This window comes from Aspergillus oryzae, chromosome 8 (assembly GCF_000184455.2).
Source record: "Aspergillus oryzae RIB40 DNA, chromosome 8".
NCBI classification, from domain to species: domain Eukaryota; kingdom Fungi; phylum Ascomycota; class Eurotiomycetes; order Eurotiales; family Aspergillaceae; genus Aspergillus; species Aspergillus oryzae.
In genome coordinates, this window is record NC_036442.1 from 257002 (window position 1) to 273919 (window position 16918).

Here is a 16918-nt window from a genome sequence, read left to right on the forward strand (position 1 = left end):
TTCCGAGCAAGCTGTCGAGGTAACAGATATTGGACAACTAGTAATCTTGTAGAAGAGATAAAGACAAACGGAGTAAAAAAGGAGGAAGAAGAGAAAGACGAATAATAATAATGAAAGAGGATTCAGAGGACACGTATGTTATTCCCCGTAGTAAAGAACGATTAGTCTTATCTGAGGTGGGATTGAAAACGTCCATAAACTCCGAAGAACTACAATGCCATCCTCTATCAAACTTGGCAGAAAAGTGAAGAAACAAAAGGGGCCCACTTTGTATAGGAGCCTCATACAAATTCACTTCCCCCCAAAATGACATTCGGACATGGGAACGTTTGGATATATCTCCCTCATCCAGCCGAGGTCGGTGGGATTGTGGGAGGACGGGTCCCTACAAGCTGACTGGCTAAGAGACCAGTGGTGCTTAGTGAGTACTGAATCACTGTAAATAGGTCTCATGGGCGAGGCTCCTTATACTTCTGAGCTTTTCCTGAGTGAGTCTTTAGTAGTAACATGTCTGGTGGAGAGAAGCTTAGAGCACCATCAACCCTAACAACATGCATGTAGAGCGCTATGGTGACTTGTATTCTGATTGGCTGATGGTGCTGTATATCCTGGGTGGTCCTGTATGCTGGTCGTGTATCTCACTATGGATATACTGTCTTGATCATATCTAATGTATTCAGTCTAGTAGGGCCCTGTGTAGTATAGGTATATAGGTGCTCCGAGGAATACCACCACTTACAAAGTTTATGTAGGTCCCTCCATGTATGTATTCAGGTATCTCAATAGCTCCTAGGTTAGACCCCTCTCCCTAATAACATGTTAAAGTAGTATCCACTACATGTATAGCCTTATTATCCTAAATAGGCAGTGGTGATAGGGTAAGTGATTAGACCTAATTTACTGGAAAGAACATCTGGACCCTACAAGGTGCGAGACTATCTTGTAGTCACGCCCTGTTGGGGAGGACATAAACCGTCACTACGATGTATGATACCCGTGTGTTGCCACTGCCTTAGCACGTTTCCTTGGTGCCTTGATGTGTTGACCGTACTATCAATGGCCCTTTAATTGCTCATTTGAAGCTCTATTTCTACCAACTCCAGGGACGGATTTCTATATGTGGATTGAGAGTTTTCATTGTGGGTTACGAGGGCGTATGGCAGTCTTAGAAACATGTACAGTATGTGGCTCAAAGCTTTTCGGTGCCAAGTATGTCAAGGGTAACTGGGAACATCCCCAGACTACCGTCTTCCAATCGATCTCGAGGGAGCCTATAGTCGGTGATTCATGGTACCCAAATGATTGTTCTTACGTTAACCACTAGCACTAGAATGTTATCCCCAGCGTCGGGTGTATGAGACCTAGGAAAAGTAAATAGTTTTATCATATGCCCTGTGCAAGCTGATTTATTGCCCCCTAGTCATCTCCCTTGAGGTCTCCATCGTCGGAAGAGTACTCCTTGCCCTCGACATTCTCAAGTTCGCCCTCGTTATGTTGATCATCAGCATCATGTCCAAAGGCGGCCTGGATGAGTGCCTTGGTTATCTTAGCGTACGGATCTCAGATCAACACAGGGTCTTTGCCATAGTCACCTCTTTGATGAGTATCCCGCCAATGTCATGCCCGACGAATACAATTTTTGTTTGTTTTCCTCCTTGCAACCTGGAAATGGCTTCAAGCATCTCAAGCGCCTCGGCTCGAAGTCCAAGTCTGGTGAAAGCGTTCGCCCCTTTGCTAATAAAATGGTATTCATATACTGAGACCCGCACAATGGAACGGCCGCTGAACCATTCGACATAACTTATGGTGCCGGGATCTAAGGACTCCCATGTGCTAGTCTTATAGCCGGCGACGCCATGGACAGCAACAACACTAAACGAGGCTGTGTGTTAGTGAAATGACACTTGATCTGTGGAGAGGCGAATGGATATCTCTTACTCGACAGCTTGTATCTCAGTTTCTGGTGGGTTACTGATAACTCTCAACTTGTCCATGTTTGTTTGGCAACGTCTAACTGTGACTCTTTGCAGCACTATAATCGGGACGCTCTTAATAGTTTGGCGGAAATGTAGTGTCTTGGTTTTATTTTGGGAACTGTTGGAGACTGGTAGTGAAACACAGTACACAAAAGGTTAAACGAAGCTCAGCAAAGGAATAGAATTATCAAAAATAGAATGGACATCTTCCACTAGGCATGAAGAACGCTCTTTCACAAGTTGTTTCAGCGACGAGATGTCTTTCAACAACAAACAATCGTAACCCTGTTCTACACCCAAGACTTCCACCACCAACCACCTTTGGAGACATAGCATATCCCATTTGTAATTGCACGACGTGCGAGGTGTTTGTCTCTCTCCTACCCAGCTAAACGGTTATTGGTCAGTGTAATTATCTTCTTCCCGGAAAGAGTGAGTATGCAATGGTTATGTTGCATCTCCCTCCAGCGGTCATCTCTATCCATGTATTCGCTCCTCCTTCACCGTGTCCATTAGTAGAGTATGGAACGTTACATCTGAGAGGGACTTCAGATCCAGTGTTCCGAGGTTGTCGATGTCATACTGATTCAGTGAGTTTGTAGGGGCCTCCTTAGGGTCATACCAGACATCATCATCCTTGGGATCCTTCTTGAAAAAGGTATTGATTGTGATGAATGTATCCAGGCGAGCACTGAGCGTAATGGTCGCCTTGAAGGGATCCATGGTTCTTCGCTTCAACAAGATGGCGCCCTGCAAGCTGATCACCACACCGGCTTTCGCTGTTGGATTCTCGAGAAAATCCCAGATGACGGCATTGTCGCGCCGAAACTGCGAGGTCAATTAATCGAGCCCCGCACTCGTGTAAAGTGAACAGTATCATAGTCCGCGAGCAACAAGACTTTGCAAGTGGTCAAAGACTTCCATGTAATGAAGGAAGCTTTCAGCCGAATCGATTCTCAAGGAAAGTCCAATAAGATCCAAGGCTCGGGGTCGAAACCTTTTTCACAGAACCAGCAAAGCGACTCAAGGACAGCGACACTGCTGCAAAATGGAGCAGTATAGCGAAGCTGGCTCGAGATTTGGTGTCCAGTACCAAGCAGACCTAGCTCACCTGACTATTTGGATAACGACCGTTTGCCTTTCTCGTATTTAGTCCAGAACCAAATGAATAATTCGGGCAAAAGTTTATACGCATTCTGCATGCCAGAAACTCTTTTATATACGTATTCATATGACATTGTAGCCCATATGAACCAATATGTAAGCAGGCTTAATATGTACACTCAACTCAATTAAGAGTGATATAAGAGCAAGCAATTGCTTTAACAAAGACCGAAACCAAAGAAGCTGCCTCTTGCCGGCATTTCAAGGAAAATATAAACCACCATTTACGGGATCTCAGCAGTAGGCACCTTCTCCGCACTGGGCTCATCCACCTCATCAACCTCATCCGAAGTCCACATAGACTCACGCATGAAAGGACTACTATTACGGATCTGAGGACCCTTCAACACCAAGACAACAGGGACAACCGAAAGCGCGATACCGATAAAGCCCAATAACGAACCGGCCCATCCAAAGCCGAGATTCGAGAACAGCTGAGGCGAAGCCAGAGGGAGGAAAGCACCGAACGAGTTACGACCCAACGAAGCAGCCGACAAAGCCGAGGCGGCGTACTTCTCGTACGCGTCGGTAAGGTAGTTGACCACAGCCATATAGATGGAGTAGATACCGATACCGGCAGCCGTGATGCCGATAGTGGGTACAATCCAGTGCACGTCGGGCATACTGGCCCAACCGTACCAGAACAGGCCAGCTGCGAAAAGTAAGCTACCGGGGATCGCGGTGTAAAGACGAGCCTCGGGGATGGGTTTGCCGGGCTTTTCGGAGTTGCGTCTGGCCGAACTCAGATAGATCCAGTCCTGGATAGGGTTGATGGCTGTACCGATGACCGCACCCACGGAGATAGCGAGTTGAACGAGACCAGTGGCCATAACGCCCCAGCCATAATTGGTGCTGTAGGTTTGGACCACACTGGAGAAGAATAAATACAAAATACCCCAAGCAAAGCTGATCCAGAGTGTAAAGAAGATAACGACAGGCTCAGTTAAGAGCATGCGTGTAGGACGTTGGAAGGAGATCTGCAGAAGCTTGAGTGTGTTGACTTTGTTGAGCTCTGCTTGGGCATAGACAGGTCGGCCGGTTTCCTTCCGGATCTTTCGGGCCCGTTTCTTTAAGATTACATCAGGGCGGGTTTCGCTGAGGATCAGGTAGAACACGGGGATGAGGGCGGCATTATAGATAATCTGAATGTAGAAGATCCTGCGAAACATGCGCTGTCAGAGACATGTATTTGATACAAGAAGAGATGAGATAGCTTACCAACGCCAAGGGTCAGACTTGTGGATCTGTACAATGGCCGAACCGATGAAGGGGCCCAGTGCAATACCTACAACACTGGTGAAGCCGAACAATGACATAGGCAGACTGCGAGCCTTCTCTCCCAACCAAACGTCACTGATGCTTCCTCCGACAATGTTGATGGAGACCGAGGAGGCACCGCCACCAAAGAAGCGAGTGACAACCAGCGTGGCGAAGTTATTCGCGAATGCCGATGGGAATAAGGAAATCACCAGGATCACATAGGCTACAAAGTACCCAGGCATACGACCAGAAGACTCAGTGAGAGGCACGAAGATCAACGGCCAGAAGGCAGCGCCCATATTCCAGGACGTCGTTGCCCAGTAGAGGTTGGGAAAAGGAGAATTCTGAACATGGAATTTCTCTTCCATCCAGTCATTTCCAGAGCCATAGGTTCCTGCTGGAAGTCCAGTCAAGATAGAGCTATTTTACAAGGGGTCAGCGCATATCAATCAAAGCGAAGCGATAGGATCTCACATGAAGCAAACAGTGACTGTTAAAAGCCATTTGTACTTAAGACTCCAGTTGAACCTAAGAAGGGTCAGTAAGTACGAATGCGACCATCCTGACAGACAGGATGACTACGTACGGGTTCTCAGGGTCGTTTGGACCGTTCCAAGAGTGGATTTCGATGTCCTTGCTGTTACGCAGTTCATCGGGGTCGACATCGTTATCAAAGCCGAAGAAGCCCTTTAGCCTAGTGAGGTGTCAGCCCGACCGTGATAAACACACAGCAATTATTCAGGTCCTAACCTGTCCAGAAAAGAATTACTGGACTCACTATGCGGGGCGTTGTTGGCGGATTGATCGGCCATTGTAAGAGACAGTCAACAGAAAGGCGCTGGAGTCAGTGGATTACGAACCAATCCGACCGTCTCATGGAAAGGGAATAGAAAAGGAACAGGAAACTGCACCGCCGATTTCTACATTTGAAGAGCTGAAAATTCGTTCAGATGAGAAAGTTAATTCCGGGCGTTCCTAGACTGGACCCCCGAGGATTCCGTTTCGGCATGCCGAACAGACAAGTGAAAAGCATGAAAGCCGACCGAGGATTTCGTCATTATGGAGTACGGAACCCTCGGTCGATTCGATGGCAAATCCATTCTTGGGGCCGGTGAAGAGTTTCGAGTTCTGTGACAGGCCAAAGCGCTGGAAGACCCACGGCTATAGCTCCACGATGCCTTGGGTGGAGTACGACTAATGCAACGTTCTCGACACATCCGCGAAATCTTGACGCAGTGGCTTTTCAATATGAGACTCATCCATCCAGGAAATTCTCATTTTCAAAGCAACCACACTCCGGAGCATATTCGTGAAAACTGTCGTTAACCTTGCAATCGACCACGGCAACAATATGAGCTTCCGGCCGGCTCTTTTATCCGAACGGTATGTCTATGACGAACTACATCCGCCACTGGCTTCGAAGCACTTTTCCGTAGACTTTTCTCGATAATCAGTTCATCTGATTGCATTTCCACTTCTCTGCCCCTTTTGTTTTGCATTTTCTAAGGCTGCCTAACAACTGCTACTATGAAAGGCATTGATCGCTCGTTGAGCTAGTGCGTTATTTCTATATTAATCCACCCACCATTCTAGGGTCGTAACCCTGTCTACACTGTAGATTGTAGCATAACTACACGCTTTCCACTGCAGGTTTCCTCTTCTCTCGCACAATAGCCGTAAATCTCTCACTTGATTTTATGGTACCGCCGAAGATCTTCCGTCATACTTGCGATGTGGCAAATCGAACGGCAAACTCTAAAGCCCTAACTCGAAATATCGTCACTTGTTCAACTAATGCCCTTCGGTATAACATTCCTTGTTTTCCCTCTGTTGTCTTTTCACAACGACTTGTAGCAAGACCACCTTCCTCTGGTGAACTAGATGAAGGAAAGATTCAGAAAATCTTCATTATGGTGCCTGGCTATCTTTCCACCAGGATTGTTCTAAATTAGATAGACGACTGAAGTGGAGCTTTGCATGGATTTAATTTGCACGGACTGCCCCACACCTGGCTTGCTTATGCCTTGAAAATGGGTACCACTGCGACCAGTGGTTTCTTAGGATAATCGATTATTAATTGGAGAGAGCACTGTGCAGCTTTTTAATTTGATTTTTCTTTTTTTTTCTTTTTTTTTCTTTCTTTCTTTCTTTTTTTTTTTTTTTAAGGAGCGGGAGAATCCCACAGGTAGGCCGTGAACTCTTTTCTCCATAATAGGTCATGTCTACGCGAGTGCGAACTTCATCTTTTGTGCATAATCACGCATCTGATCAACCTTATCCAGGTTACTCAAGTCATAGTAGACTATAGTTTAAATACTAAACCGCTATCTTGGACACTAAAAGGAGTGTTCTAAAATCCCTCGGTCGATTGTACGATGAGACCTAAGTCTCGAGGAACTGGGCCACGGCATTAGCTAGCCCTAAATCTCGAAAAGATCGGAAGATAACAGACTGATATTAGAAACCGTGATTGGAATAATTCTGCGGAATCAATTTCCGCGGACCTCCTGCGGCTCGTCGTGGGAATGTGGAGCCAGGCCTTCTTTGATATTACTATTGCAAGGGCATAAACATATTGAATCAGATCCCAAAATGTAGGTTCGCTGTTTCCGATATAACCAGTGTAGTCTTGGCCGTACAATTTTTCTTTACGATGTAGTTGTAATCAGAGGGCTTGAATAAGAAGTGATCCGCTTACTACCTATATCTCAAGGTATATCACGACATCGTCAATCCCTTCACCCCTTCATGCTGCGCCATATAACCAACACTCCGACAGTTTCATTTATCCCACATGTTCCACCATAAGATCATCGACCTTCTTCGTCCTGATTTCACCAATCTTTTTCATCTCGTGGTCTTCGTGCTCAATGTACTTCAACGGGCGTTTGACGGAGATGGCATCCGGATCCTTGATGACGATCAACGACGGGTTGGAACGGTAGTACGCATGCATCAATGTCTTCTAGGGTGCGGTTGGCTAGAACAAACTCAAGGTAAGTATTTCCTCAGGAAAGAATAAAAGCAGAGACAACATCTCTTTCTGGATAAAAGAAATAGATGACTGGCAAGAACGCGGCGTTGAACACTGTCCAGACTATCCAAAACTTCCAACCGATGTTTTTAATTCCAATAGGGGTGATCTCCACAATGACAAAGTTTTTCATTCTGGACAAGTCAGCATGATTGTCGGAACAGAATATATATAATCGAATTTGAATACCAGTTGGTTGCCGTCGCCACGGCAGCTCCCTTGTTCCGCATTTGGAGGGAGTTGAGCTCTGTAGGATAAAGCCACGGGATCTCGAGCATGCCAAGACCAAAGAAAATATAGAATAGGAAAAAGAACACAATAGAGGCGGAACCAAATCGTTGTCCTTAGACAGTACCAGCATTGGCCTCCGCATAACGCAGCAGAATCGTAATGATCAGGAAAGCAAAGAACTGGCCTGCGGTAGACAGCATTATCAAGCCGCGGCGTCCCATTCTCTCAATCAGCCCTACGGCACAGCAGGTGCAAATAAGATAGGTGACAGAATTGACTGCCGTAAGAAGCCGTACCATCGAATCAGAAAGCCCCACAAATTTCATGAGGACAATGGGCAGATAGTAAGACATTATATTGATACCTTCGAATTGTTGCATGAATTGTGTGCCAGCGCCAAGGATCAGTCGTCGCAAGCTTTTGGAATCTGTGCTGTCGGTCTTTCTGCGTAGAAGGATGTCGCGCCATCGGATGGCATTCTCTCTTTCGTAGTAGATCGTGTATTCGATTTCGTTTTTCTGTGCCACAACGTAGGGGTCGTCGATGGGCTTGTCTTCAATGCATGATAGGATTTCGATGGCTTCCTTTTCGTATCCTTTTTGCATGAGCCATCTGCGTTTAGGGTGACATAGTAAGTCAGTGATTGGAGACACATCTATAGGTCTAAACAAGGGCAGACAACGTACCTCGGCGACTCGGGAAGCCATGGGACAGTTGCAAAGAGAACGAAGATGAACATGAACTGTAAAGCGATCGGAAACCGCCAGGCCACCGCACCACCGGCAAATGAAAGACCGTAGTTGATCCAGTTGACCACGGAAAAGCCAAGGATGTTCATGACCATTTCTAAGAAAACGAGCTTCCCTCTCCATTTTGGTGAGGAAGTCTCTGTTTGCCAGATTGACGCTGTTGATGTATTGATGCCATTTTCGAAACTGGCCTCACCTTAGTCCTGGAAAGGAATCGAAGTAAGAAACCACTGATTTCGGAAACATACCCCAGAATTACTCGACCGATGAATATTTGTGGAAGACTGTAAGATGTGCACTTGAGGGTGCCGATAGCCATGAGGGTGGTTCCTAGTAGGATTGACTTCTTTCGACCCAGGCGCTCCCCAATGCCGAAAGCCACGAGTGCGCCGAAGAAACACCCAACGTCGTGGATGGCAGTGACAGTGGAGAGCGTCTTAGTCTTTGACGTTCCGACCAGATCGTGAACCACCAAGAAGTCTTCCGTAACCCCAGCGCCGCCTTTCGAAGATCATTGTTAGTATCATACGCAGCCCTCTCAGGGGTCAGGGGCTTGGGATAAGCATACTGAAAAGACCCTGATCATATCCAAACAAACTCATGTCTGTGGCACAGGCAACCTGCTCAGTAAACAAGGAGTTAGCCACGTTTTGAAAACATGACTTGGACAGGAAAGGAGCCCACGGTAATCCAGAATGTTAGCCACGCCGCTTTTAACCCAATGTAGGGTTCTTTCTGGAAGCCGTTTAGGAAGGCCATTGCGAGGAAAATATTCACTATACCGTGTATACGACTAACAGACATAGAACCCTTCATTTGTCCTCCGCAAAGTCAAAGACGTCGTCATCGAAGACCGTCCTAAGCCTGTTCTCAAGGATCCTGACGATGTTATCGTGCACGTTAAGCAGACTGGCATCTGCGGCAGTGATGTTCACTAGTATGTTCCTATAGCCCTGTCTATACACCTTTACACACTTTTACACACACTCCCAGACGACACCTAAACGATATATACTAACAGTAAGAACTAAAGCTGGCAAAGAGGCCGAATCGGCGACTACGTCCTAGCCGGCCCCATGGTCCTAGGCCACGAGTCCTCAGGCAAAGTCGTGGAAGTCGGTGTCGCCGTCTCACACCTCAAAGCCGGTGACCGAGTAGCAATGGAGCCTGGAGTTCCCTGCCGTTGCTGCAATCAATGTCGTTCCGGTGCTTATCATCTCTGCGGTGGTATGAGCTTCGCCGCTACTCCCCCATGGGATGGCACCCTGGCGAAATACTACGTCAACACCGCCGACTTCTGCTACAAAGTGCCCGACCACATGAGCATGGAGGAAGCAGCCATGGTCAAGCCCGGTCAGCGTAGCGGCTGCGATCGCCAAGACGGCCGACCTCCGCGCTCACCAGACAGTGCTTGTGTTCGGCTGCGGTCCGATCGGTGTGCTCTGTCAGACGGTTGCGAAGGCGCATGGCGCGAAAACCATTATCGCCGTCGATGTGGTCCAGTCCTAGTTAGAGGTCGCCAAGTCCTATGGTGTTGACCATGTGTTTATGCCTGAAAAGCCCGAGCCGGGTGCTGACCCCATTGCGCATGCAGAGAAGATGGCGCAGAAGCTGAAGGAAGAGTGTGGGCTGGGTGAGGGAGCTGATGTCGAGCTTGAATGCTCGGGTGCGGAACCCTGTGTGCAGATGGGCGTTTTCGCTGCTCGTCATGGAGGCACAATTGTTCAGGCACGTATGGGGAAGGAGGTTATCAATTTCCCGATTACTGCTGTGTGCACTCGGGGCTTGGTTGTCAAAGGGTCTATTCGGTATTTGACGGGCTGTTATCCCGCTGCGATTGATCTGATTGGAAAAGGCATTATTGATGTTAAGAGGTTGGTTACAAATCGATTCAAGTTTGAGGAGGCGGAACAGGCATTTGAATTGGTTAAGGCAGGGAGACAGGATGTTTTCAAGGTCATGATTGCAGGTGTTGTTTAACTTAGTATATCAATGGACGTGACGATAATGCAGTACTTTTGAGTCTTCTCTCCAAGGCACGTCCACATCAGTTCCAACTTGCAAAGGACTATCTTATCATTACCTCTCACCCTATCCACAAACCATTCACTCACCAGATCACCACCAGATAAGATCCTGCACGATCAGTCATCTCTCACATGATGTAACAATTGCTCGATCGTGTTCTTAGACCTTGAATCCTTGCAACTTCATAAATCGTATGCCATACCAATTTTTCAACCACAACAGCAACTCTCTTCTCTACTGAGAAATTGTGACATGGCAAGTACAATTCCGTGTGTGTAATAATGAGGCAGCGTCAGGAACAACAAGATGATTGGCTGAGAAATAGGCGGCGGATAGCAAAGGAAAAAGTGTCTGACGCAAGAGCCTCGTCCTCATCCTGGCCGCTCGCATCAATCCCGCGAATCTGGAAAACAGACCCCTACGCATGGAACCGCGGAAGTCTACGGTGCACAAAGGCTCGTAAAACAGAACCAGTTGCGCATAGCAACTCAGCCTAGGAAGACTCGCAAAGGTCTAGCCATGACAATCTGACACAGAGAGACTCACTCAAGCCACTAAGCATGATTGAAGCGCTGCCCCTTGAGCTTCTGGAAATGATTATTCAGATTGCCCTGGACCTCGATGAACAACATAAGCCCACTGGCGTTCCCAAGGTCTGGGAAGCGTATCCTGGCAGACGCAGGAAGCGTCCTCCAGGACAGAGTGTCAGCCGGACTGCCTTGCCACTCATCCTTAGTTGCAAGACACTGTGCACCATCACCCATGCAATCATCCTTTCGCATGTACAATTCTGGAGCCCCCACCACTGGCAAATGGATTCGTTGCTGAAGTCTCTGGACCAAGCGAACCTGCTGCCTAAATTAAGGACTGTTGCCATTAAGCTGGACAGCGACGATGATATAACTTGGGATGACAAGGGCCAGTCCTATGAGGACGATGGGCGCAGCGATCAACTCGTAGCACGTACACAGACACTTTTGGAGCGTCTTCCCGATGGCCTACTCACTTTATCTCTTGCGACGAAATTCGAGGACTACTCATCCTATATTTACGTAGGGAGGATACAACCAGCTTTCCACCCAAGACTGGAGAAGTTCCGCAATCTTCGCCATCTTGAGCTGGATTCTTCAGGTTTCAGGTCTTCGCATAAGCAGCCGTTCAGATAAAGGTGCTGGAGGAGCCGCGTTTTTGGGAAGAGAGGTCATCGAGACAGGGCGTTTCGTGCACCAAAGGTTAAGCGAAAGCCAACTGCTGGTAAACCTCATATTCGCATTTTCTCAGCAGCAGCTACCCTCCCTGCAGTCCTTGGTCCTTGACCGTCTGCTCTATCAGGGCGCTAGACCTCCAGTCTTTGTTCCTGAGGTTATCATACATATGAACCCTTTGAGAGAATTTAGTTGGCTCAATTACAATTTCGCAGTACAGCCTCATCGAGGCCGCCTGGGTGATCCGCATGAGCTTCCCATGGGGAACACCTTGAGGCTCTAAAGCAACAGCATAGCACAACACTGGAGCTTTTGACATTGAATTATAACGGGGAATTCGGGAGGTCTGAGTATGATTTCACGGAGGACTACCTGAAAGATTTTATCAGAGAGATACCGACATTGAATAAGATCTATATCGATATTCCCGGTATTGGAGCTAAGATCAGGGTTGGTCCATCCACAATAGATGACTAGGTCTAGACTTAAAAAGCCACCAGGAGGGAAAATACTGGCTAGTGCTTTGATCCCTCTGGCCCATTGTCATTTATTCAATAGCGTGAATCCTCCTTACGATACTACGTCAATGCAAAATAGTGGTGGTGCAGTAATGGGACATACTCATCCAGCCAAGTGTTGGAAATTACTCAGTTTGAACGCATTGAACCAACACTATGCTATCATTGATTTCTTAGCATGATTCTCTTGTTTGCTAGTCTATGCCTCGGCTCTGCAATGCATATCTCAGAGCCCAGACCAGGCGGGGAAAGTCGGCTGATCTGCGGGGTTTCTGATAGAAACCAATATTAATTACTTTATCGATCTAGCTTGTATGAATCCTGGGCAATTATTACGCAATAGTAATAACTGTCCCTTTTAGTACCTTTTTGAAAGTCTATAACGGTCTACACAAAGCTAAACTGTAAAGTCTGCAACTAACCCTAACTTGACTCTGTCACAAACCATATCGCGAAGTCGGTCACTCGTAAAGCATACGCAACAAGGAGACGAGAAACACATACAGAGAATAAGTATTACCAGAAGTGAAAAATAAAACAAGATAAAATTCACTCCTTAATATGCATGGAATATTACGTACAAGCTACAAAAGCGACAAGGAACTGCCGAAACACCTGCCATTCGGAGAGCGCCGACAGAGCAATTTAATATATCCAAATGATGCACGAAAGTGCCCGCTTTGCCAAGCACACTTTCTCAAATCAACCGTATTTACATATATCCTGAAACTTCTTATGATACTCATAACCCAACATTGACTAACCCCACCAGAAGGTAACCACAAAAATGGCAATCCAAAAATACGACACAATCGGCGCTTCCTACAACGACGTTTCCCAACTCGCCACCGGCAAACTCCAACTAGCAGCCATCCAAGCCCTAATCGGCGACATCAAAGGACTCACCGTCCTCGAACTAGCCTGTGGACCCGGCTTCTACTGCCGAAAAGCCATCTCATGGGGCGCCCGCCACGCCACGGGGGTCGACATCTCCCCAACAATGGTCCACGCGGCACGCGCCAACGCAAAAGGGGATAAGCGAATGGAATTCCACATCGCAGATTGCATCCAGCCCTTCAATTTCAACATCGGTCAATTCGACATCATCCTCGCACCATGGTTACTGAACTATGCCCGAAACGAGTCCGAGCTTGTAGGCATGTGGCGCAATGTCTATAACAGCCTGAAGCCCGGTGGGAAGGTTATTGGGATTACTACGAACCTTCATCTACTGGATAACCCTGCTGCGTTTCCTACGGGGCGGCGTTTCGGGCAGGAATTGGAAGTACTGGGTGCGATTGAGGATGGGGGGTTGGAAGTGAGGGCGACTTTGTTTACGTCGAAGCCTTTTTCTTTTACGAATTATTATTTGCCGAGTGTGTTGTATGAGAAATCGGCTTTGTTGGCTGGGTTGAGTGATTTTCGGTGGATTTCTATTACTGAGGCTCTTTTGGGGGATTGTGAGGTCGATTGGGATGCGTTTTCGAAATGTCCTCCTTTCTTGACTTTTACGGCGGTGCGGCCGTTGGATGTGTTGAAATGAGGTGTTGGATATTGGTACGTGTACTACTGAGTATAACTGCCTAAATCATAGAAGAGGCATCCTCAGACAAGGTGTCATAGATTTGTAATTTGTGTGAAGTCCACCGCGAAATGCAGTGCAAGTAACAGTACGGAGTATACTAACATGAACTCAGAGAAAGAGAAAGAGAATTGAATCCCGATTATCAACTCCGCGATAACAAGTGGGGTCGACCTCGGCTTACAATAAACACCGTCAGCAACCAACCGAGAGACCTCACATTTTCTCTGTACGTACACGAACAACTGTCTGAATAATCCATCATAAAAGGGAAACGAAACCAGTTTATAAAATGGCAGCGCCACCTCTCCCCTCCGCGTCTCCGGTATCTCTGGGACAGAACATTCTCCTCCAACCCCCACTTTCGCGATGCGGGCGTGGACCCGGTCTAATAATCATCCGGCCGTATAGCTATGCAGAATGTCAAGCAAAGAATACCAGTCTTGACCCAGAGCCCGTGCAGAAATGGGCCGAGGAGAGCTATGCGGTGGTGCAGATTACGTTGGAGCATGAGATGAGTGCGGATGGTGGTGGTGTTTTGGGGCTTGTAGAGAGAGGAATTGCAGCGTTTGAGTCATCGAATGAGTGTGAGAAGGATAGGTTTGCCATGTTGAGTATGAGGTAGTCTATTGATTTACGAGGAATCAATGCTGATGGCATATAGTCTACGGTTCCCCAGCTGATTATGCGCCTGGGTTCGGAAAAATCCTGGGCAATGTCATCACAGCTTTGAACAAAAAGCTTGCAGCTGCAGTGTTTTTCAGCTCCTGGGATATGAGTGAGGAATCGAATCCTATTCTCTCACATATTCCTGGGAATTTCCAACCTACAGGTCCTGCGAAGAAGGACAACCACACTGTGTACTCATATGCAGATGTTTCTTCCGCCGGGTTTATCGTCCCAGGACATGCAGATTTCAAAATCACCTCTGCCGGAGTCGCACACACGCGATCCCTGACATTCCTGAAGAAGCATCTGAACGGACCGTACTTCGATCTCGAGAAGATCTGGGAGGAGCACACGTGGTACGAATTCGGAGATCGATCCGTAGAAAAGACTATGGCGACGATGGTGCAGGAGCCGTATGTCAACCATATCCCCACTGTGAGTCTCACTTCTCTCCCTACACATGATTATATCCTCAGACTGATGCAACAAGATGACGGGGGGAATCGGACGAGCACGACTGAGCAAATTCTACCTTGAGAATTTCATCTTCAACAACCCTACCGACACCGCACTGGAACTCATCAGCCGGACGGTCGGCACGGACCGGATCGTTGACGAATTCATCTTCAGCCTGACACACAACAAGGAGATCGACTGGTTGTAAGTATAGCCATCATATCTAGTCCATACTGTCCCACCGTACTGCTCCGGTCGATGGCGTTATCCCGAGTATAACTTACTCGATTAGACTCCCCGGCATCCCACCGACTGGCAAGCCGCTCCGTATCCCATTTACCTCAGTTGTGAACATCCGTGGAGATCGTTTATACCACGAACATATCGCGTGGGATCAGGCGACAGTGCTCGTGCAGCTAGGTCTGATGCCGGAATACCTCCCCTACCCGTATGCACTCCCCGGCGGGCAGTTACCAGGGCCCGGAAAGAGATTTGAGTATCGGGTGCCTGCTGCTGGAGTCGAGACGGCGATGAAGTTGCAGGATGAACATGCAGTGCCGTCAAACGGGATGTTTGAGTTTAAGGTGCGCGAGGTAGATGATGAATGATGTGATTATGGCGTGATAGAGTCAAGGTTCATCGTGTAGATGGTACGAAACGAGTCAAAAGAGAGTCGAGGAGGCCAAAGCACAGAAGATGTATGGTACGTCGTGGATCTAAATGGAGAGATCACTGGCCATCTACCCTTTGTCGCTCAGACCGCTGGAAGAGCGGAATAAGAATGAAGACCTGTTGAGTTAAGCATCAGTCCCGGCGAATAGTACCCTACAATCATCGCGTAAGCCCACGTGCATGATATAGTCATTTCTCGATGTCAGAGCAATGAGTAATGGTCAACCCTAAATTTGCCTTCTTTCATATCCGTGGGTAGAATGATCGACACGCTTCGAGTATACCCTACGGCAATTGTAGCCCTAAAGCAACAAGGCAGCAGCGAAAAGGAAAATTAGGGCTCGATAAGAAACTCAAGATTCCACTATAGTGGAGAACCGTTGCCGGTTGCCTGGAGTAGAAACCGTACTCGCGTGGATGGACGATAATCTCAGGCAACAATATAACTCTCCATGGAACGTTGATTTACAAGCATCAAGGACAAGATGCCACGATCCACCTCTTATTACCTTACCCAAAACCCGCGGGATACGCAGTCCCAGGACTTCCATATGAAAGTCAATACACATGGTTACTGAGACCCACCATTGCGATGTTACTTCCACAATCAGTATACCTAAAGAACCATCGAAGCCCCGGGACATGAGTGGTACTCATAGACCACGTGCATCCGTAAGGATCGAAAAGAGTGGGTGAAATACGTCCAGTGTCCCTCTACTACGCCTATGAAAGAGTTTTGTCCCTCACCTTAAAGAGACCGGGAGTATCTGATCAACGTCTTTTTGTCCGTAACAGCTGCAGGCTGCATGAGTGGAGAAGATTCGACGTTGGTTGTTGGCCACCAACATAGGGGTATGCCAGGTCATTCCATAGAAAATGACCGTACGGACCCCACGGAAGAACAACAAATAAGCGTTCCAACGTTCAACTGGACGATTTAACACAATGGTCACACGGGAATTTCCACTGCTGCACCGGACGTGGGCGGATATGACCGTATTTGTAAATGAAAACTCTTATTTCAGGCCCAGATTCAATGTGGCGCTTGAGCCAGGTGAAACCCGGTCACTCAATGACTGTCCATGAGCTTGGCTTCGGTGACAACAACCACGAGGAGATTTTCTATACCCGAGTAAATCGTGTGGGATTCCGTAGAGTACTAGCAAGCAGGGAAGTGGAGCGCGCACATTATGTTCCAGAAGATGTCTCAGAAGTCGATGATGGTTCGGAGGCTCCGAACGACAAAAAAGGTTACCTGATGGAGTAGACTATTCCTAGGTAGATCGCGGTTTCAAAATAGAGGAAACCAGGACAAAGGTTACATATAAAATAAAATACAATCAAAAGTCAAGGATCCAGTGTCCACGAATTGGG

At 47.5% G+C, this 16918-nt stretch overlaps 8 protein-coding genes across 8 annotated transcripts; 5 read left to right on the plus strand and 3 right to left on the minus strand.

Annotated features, from left to right (window-relative positions):
• Window positions 1-2132: 2132 nt before the first annotated feature.
• Window positions 2133-2699, minus strand: AO090103000397 (uncharacterized protein; the record flags this gene model as incomplete). Its single annotated transcript, XM_023233294.1, has 2 exons — window positions 2133-2364; window positions 2599-2699. 2 exons carry the CDS (start codon window positions 2697-2699, stop codon window positions 2133-2135), a joined length of 333 nt encoding a protein of 110 aa, XP_023093949.1.
• A 665-nt stretch (window positions 2700-3364) lies between these two features.
• Window positions 3365-6124, minus strand: AO090103000396 (uncharacterized protein; the record flags this gene model as incomplete). Its single annotated transcript, XM_023233295.1, has 5 exons — window positions 3365-4298; window positions 4359-4820; window positions 4875-4928; window positions 4987-5094; window positions 6090-6124. 5 exons carry the CDS (start codon window positions 6122-6124, stop codon window positions 3365-3367), a joined length of 1593 nt encoding a protein of 530 aa, XP_023093948.1.
• Window positions 6125-7778: 1654 nt separating this feature from the next.
• On the minus strand, window positions 7779-8537 carry AO090103000394 (uncharacterized protein; the record flags this gene model as incomplete). The annotated part of the gene is made up of 1 exon (XM_023233296.1): window positions 7779-8537. The coding sequence occupies one exon, from the start codon at window positions 8535-8537 to the stop codon at window positions 7779-7781; it is 759 nt and encodes a 252-aa protein (XP_023093947.1).
• Window positions 8538-9109: 572 nt separating this feature from the next.
• AO090103000393 (NAD(P)-dependent alcohol dehydrogenase) lies at window positions 9110-10394 on the plus strand (the record flags this gene model as incomplete). The annotated part of the gene is given in 5 exon segments (XM_023233297.1): window positions 9110-9142; window positions 9221-9351; window positions 9448-9767; window positions 9778-9911; window positions 9924-10394. 5 exon segments carry the CDS (start codon window positions 9110-9112, stop codon window positions 10392-10394), a joined length of 1089 nt encoding a protein of 362 aa, XP_023093946.1.
• Window positions 10395-11002: 608 nt separating this feature from the next.
• On the plus strand, window positions 11003-11608 carry AO090103000392 (uncharacterized protein; the record flags this gene model as incomplete). The annotated part of the gene is made up of 1 exon (XM_023233298.1): window positions 11003-11608. One exon carries the CDS (start codon window positions 11003-11005, stop codon window positions 11606-11608), a length of 606 nt encoding a protein of 201 aa, XP_023093945.1.
• Window positions 11609-12952: 1344 nt separating this feature from the next.
• AO090103000391 (class I SAM-dependent methyltransferase) lies at window positions 12953-13708 on the plus strand (the record flags this gene model as incomplete). Its single annotated transcript, XM_001826904.1, has 1 exon — window positions 12953-13708. The coding sequence occupies one exon, from the start codon at window positions 12953-12955 to the stop codon at window positions 13706-13708; it is 756 nt and encodes a 251-aa protein (XP_001826956.1).
• Window positions 13709-14039: 331 nt separating this feature from the next.
• AO090103000390 (uncharacterized protein) lies at window positions 14040-15480 on the plus strand (the record flags this gene model as incomplete). The annotated part of the gene is made up of 4 exons (XM_023233299.1): window positions 14040-14334; window positions 14412-14829; window positions 15002-15076; window positions 15165-15480. The coding sequence occupies 4 exons, from the start codon at window positions 14040-14042 to the stop codon at window positions 15478-15480; spliced, it is 1104 nt and encodes a 367-aa protein (XP_023093944.1).
• Window positions 15481-16350: 870 nt separating this feature from the next.
• Window positions 16351-16811, plus strand: AO090103000389 (uncharacterized protein; the record flags this gene model as incomplete). The annotated part of the gene is made up of 2 exons (XM_023233300.1): window positions 16351-16426; window positions 16570-16811. 2 exons carry the CDS (start codon window positions 16351-16353, stop codon window positions 16809-16811), a joined length of 318 nt encoding a protein of 105 aa, XP_023093943.1.
• Between the last annotated feature and the right edge of the window lie 107 nt (window positions 16812-16918).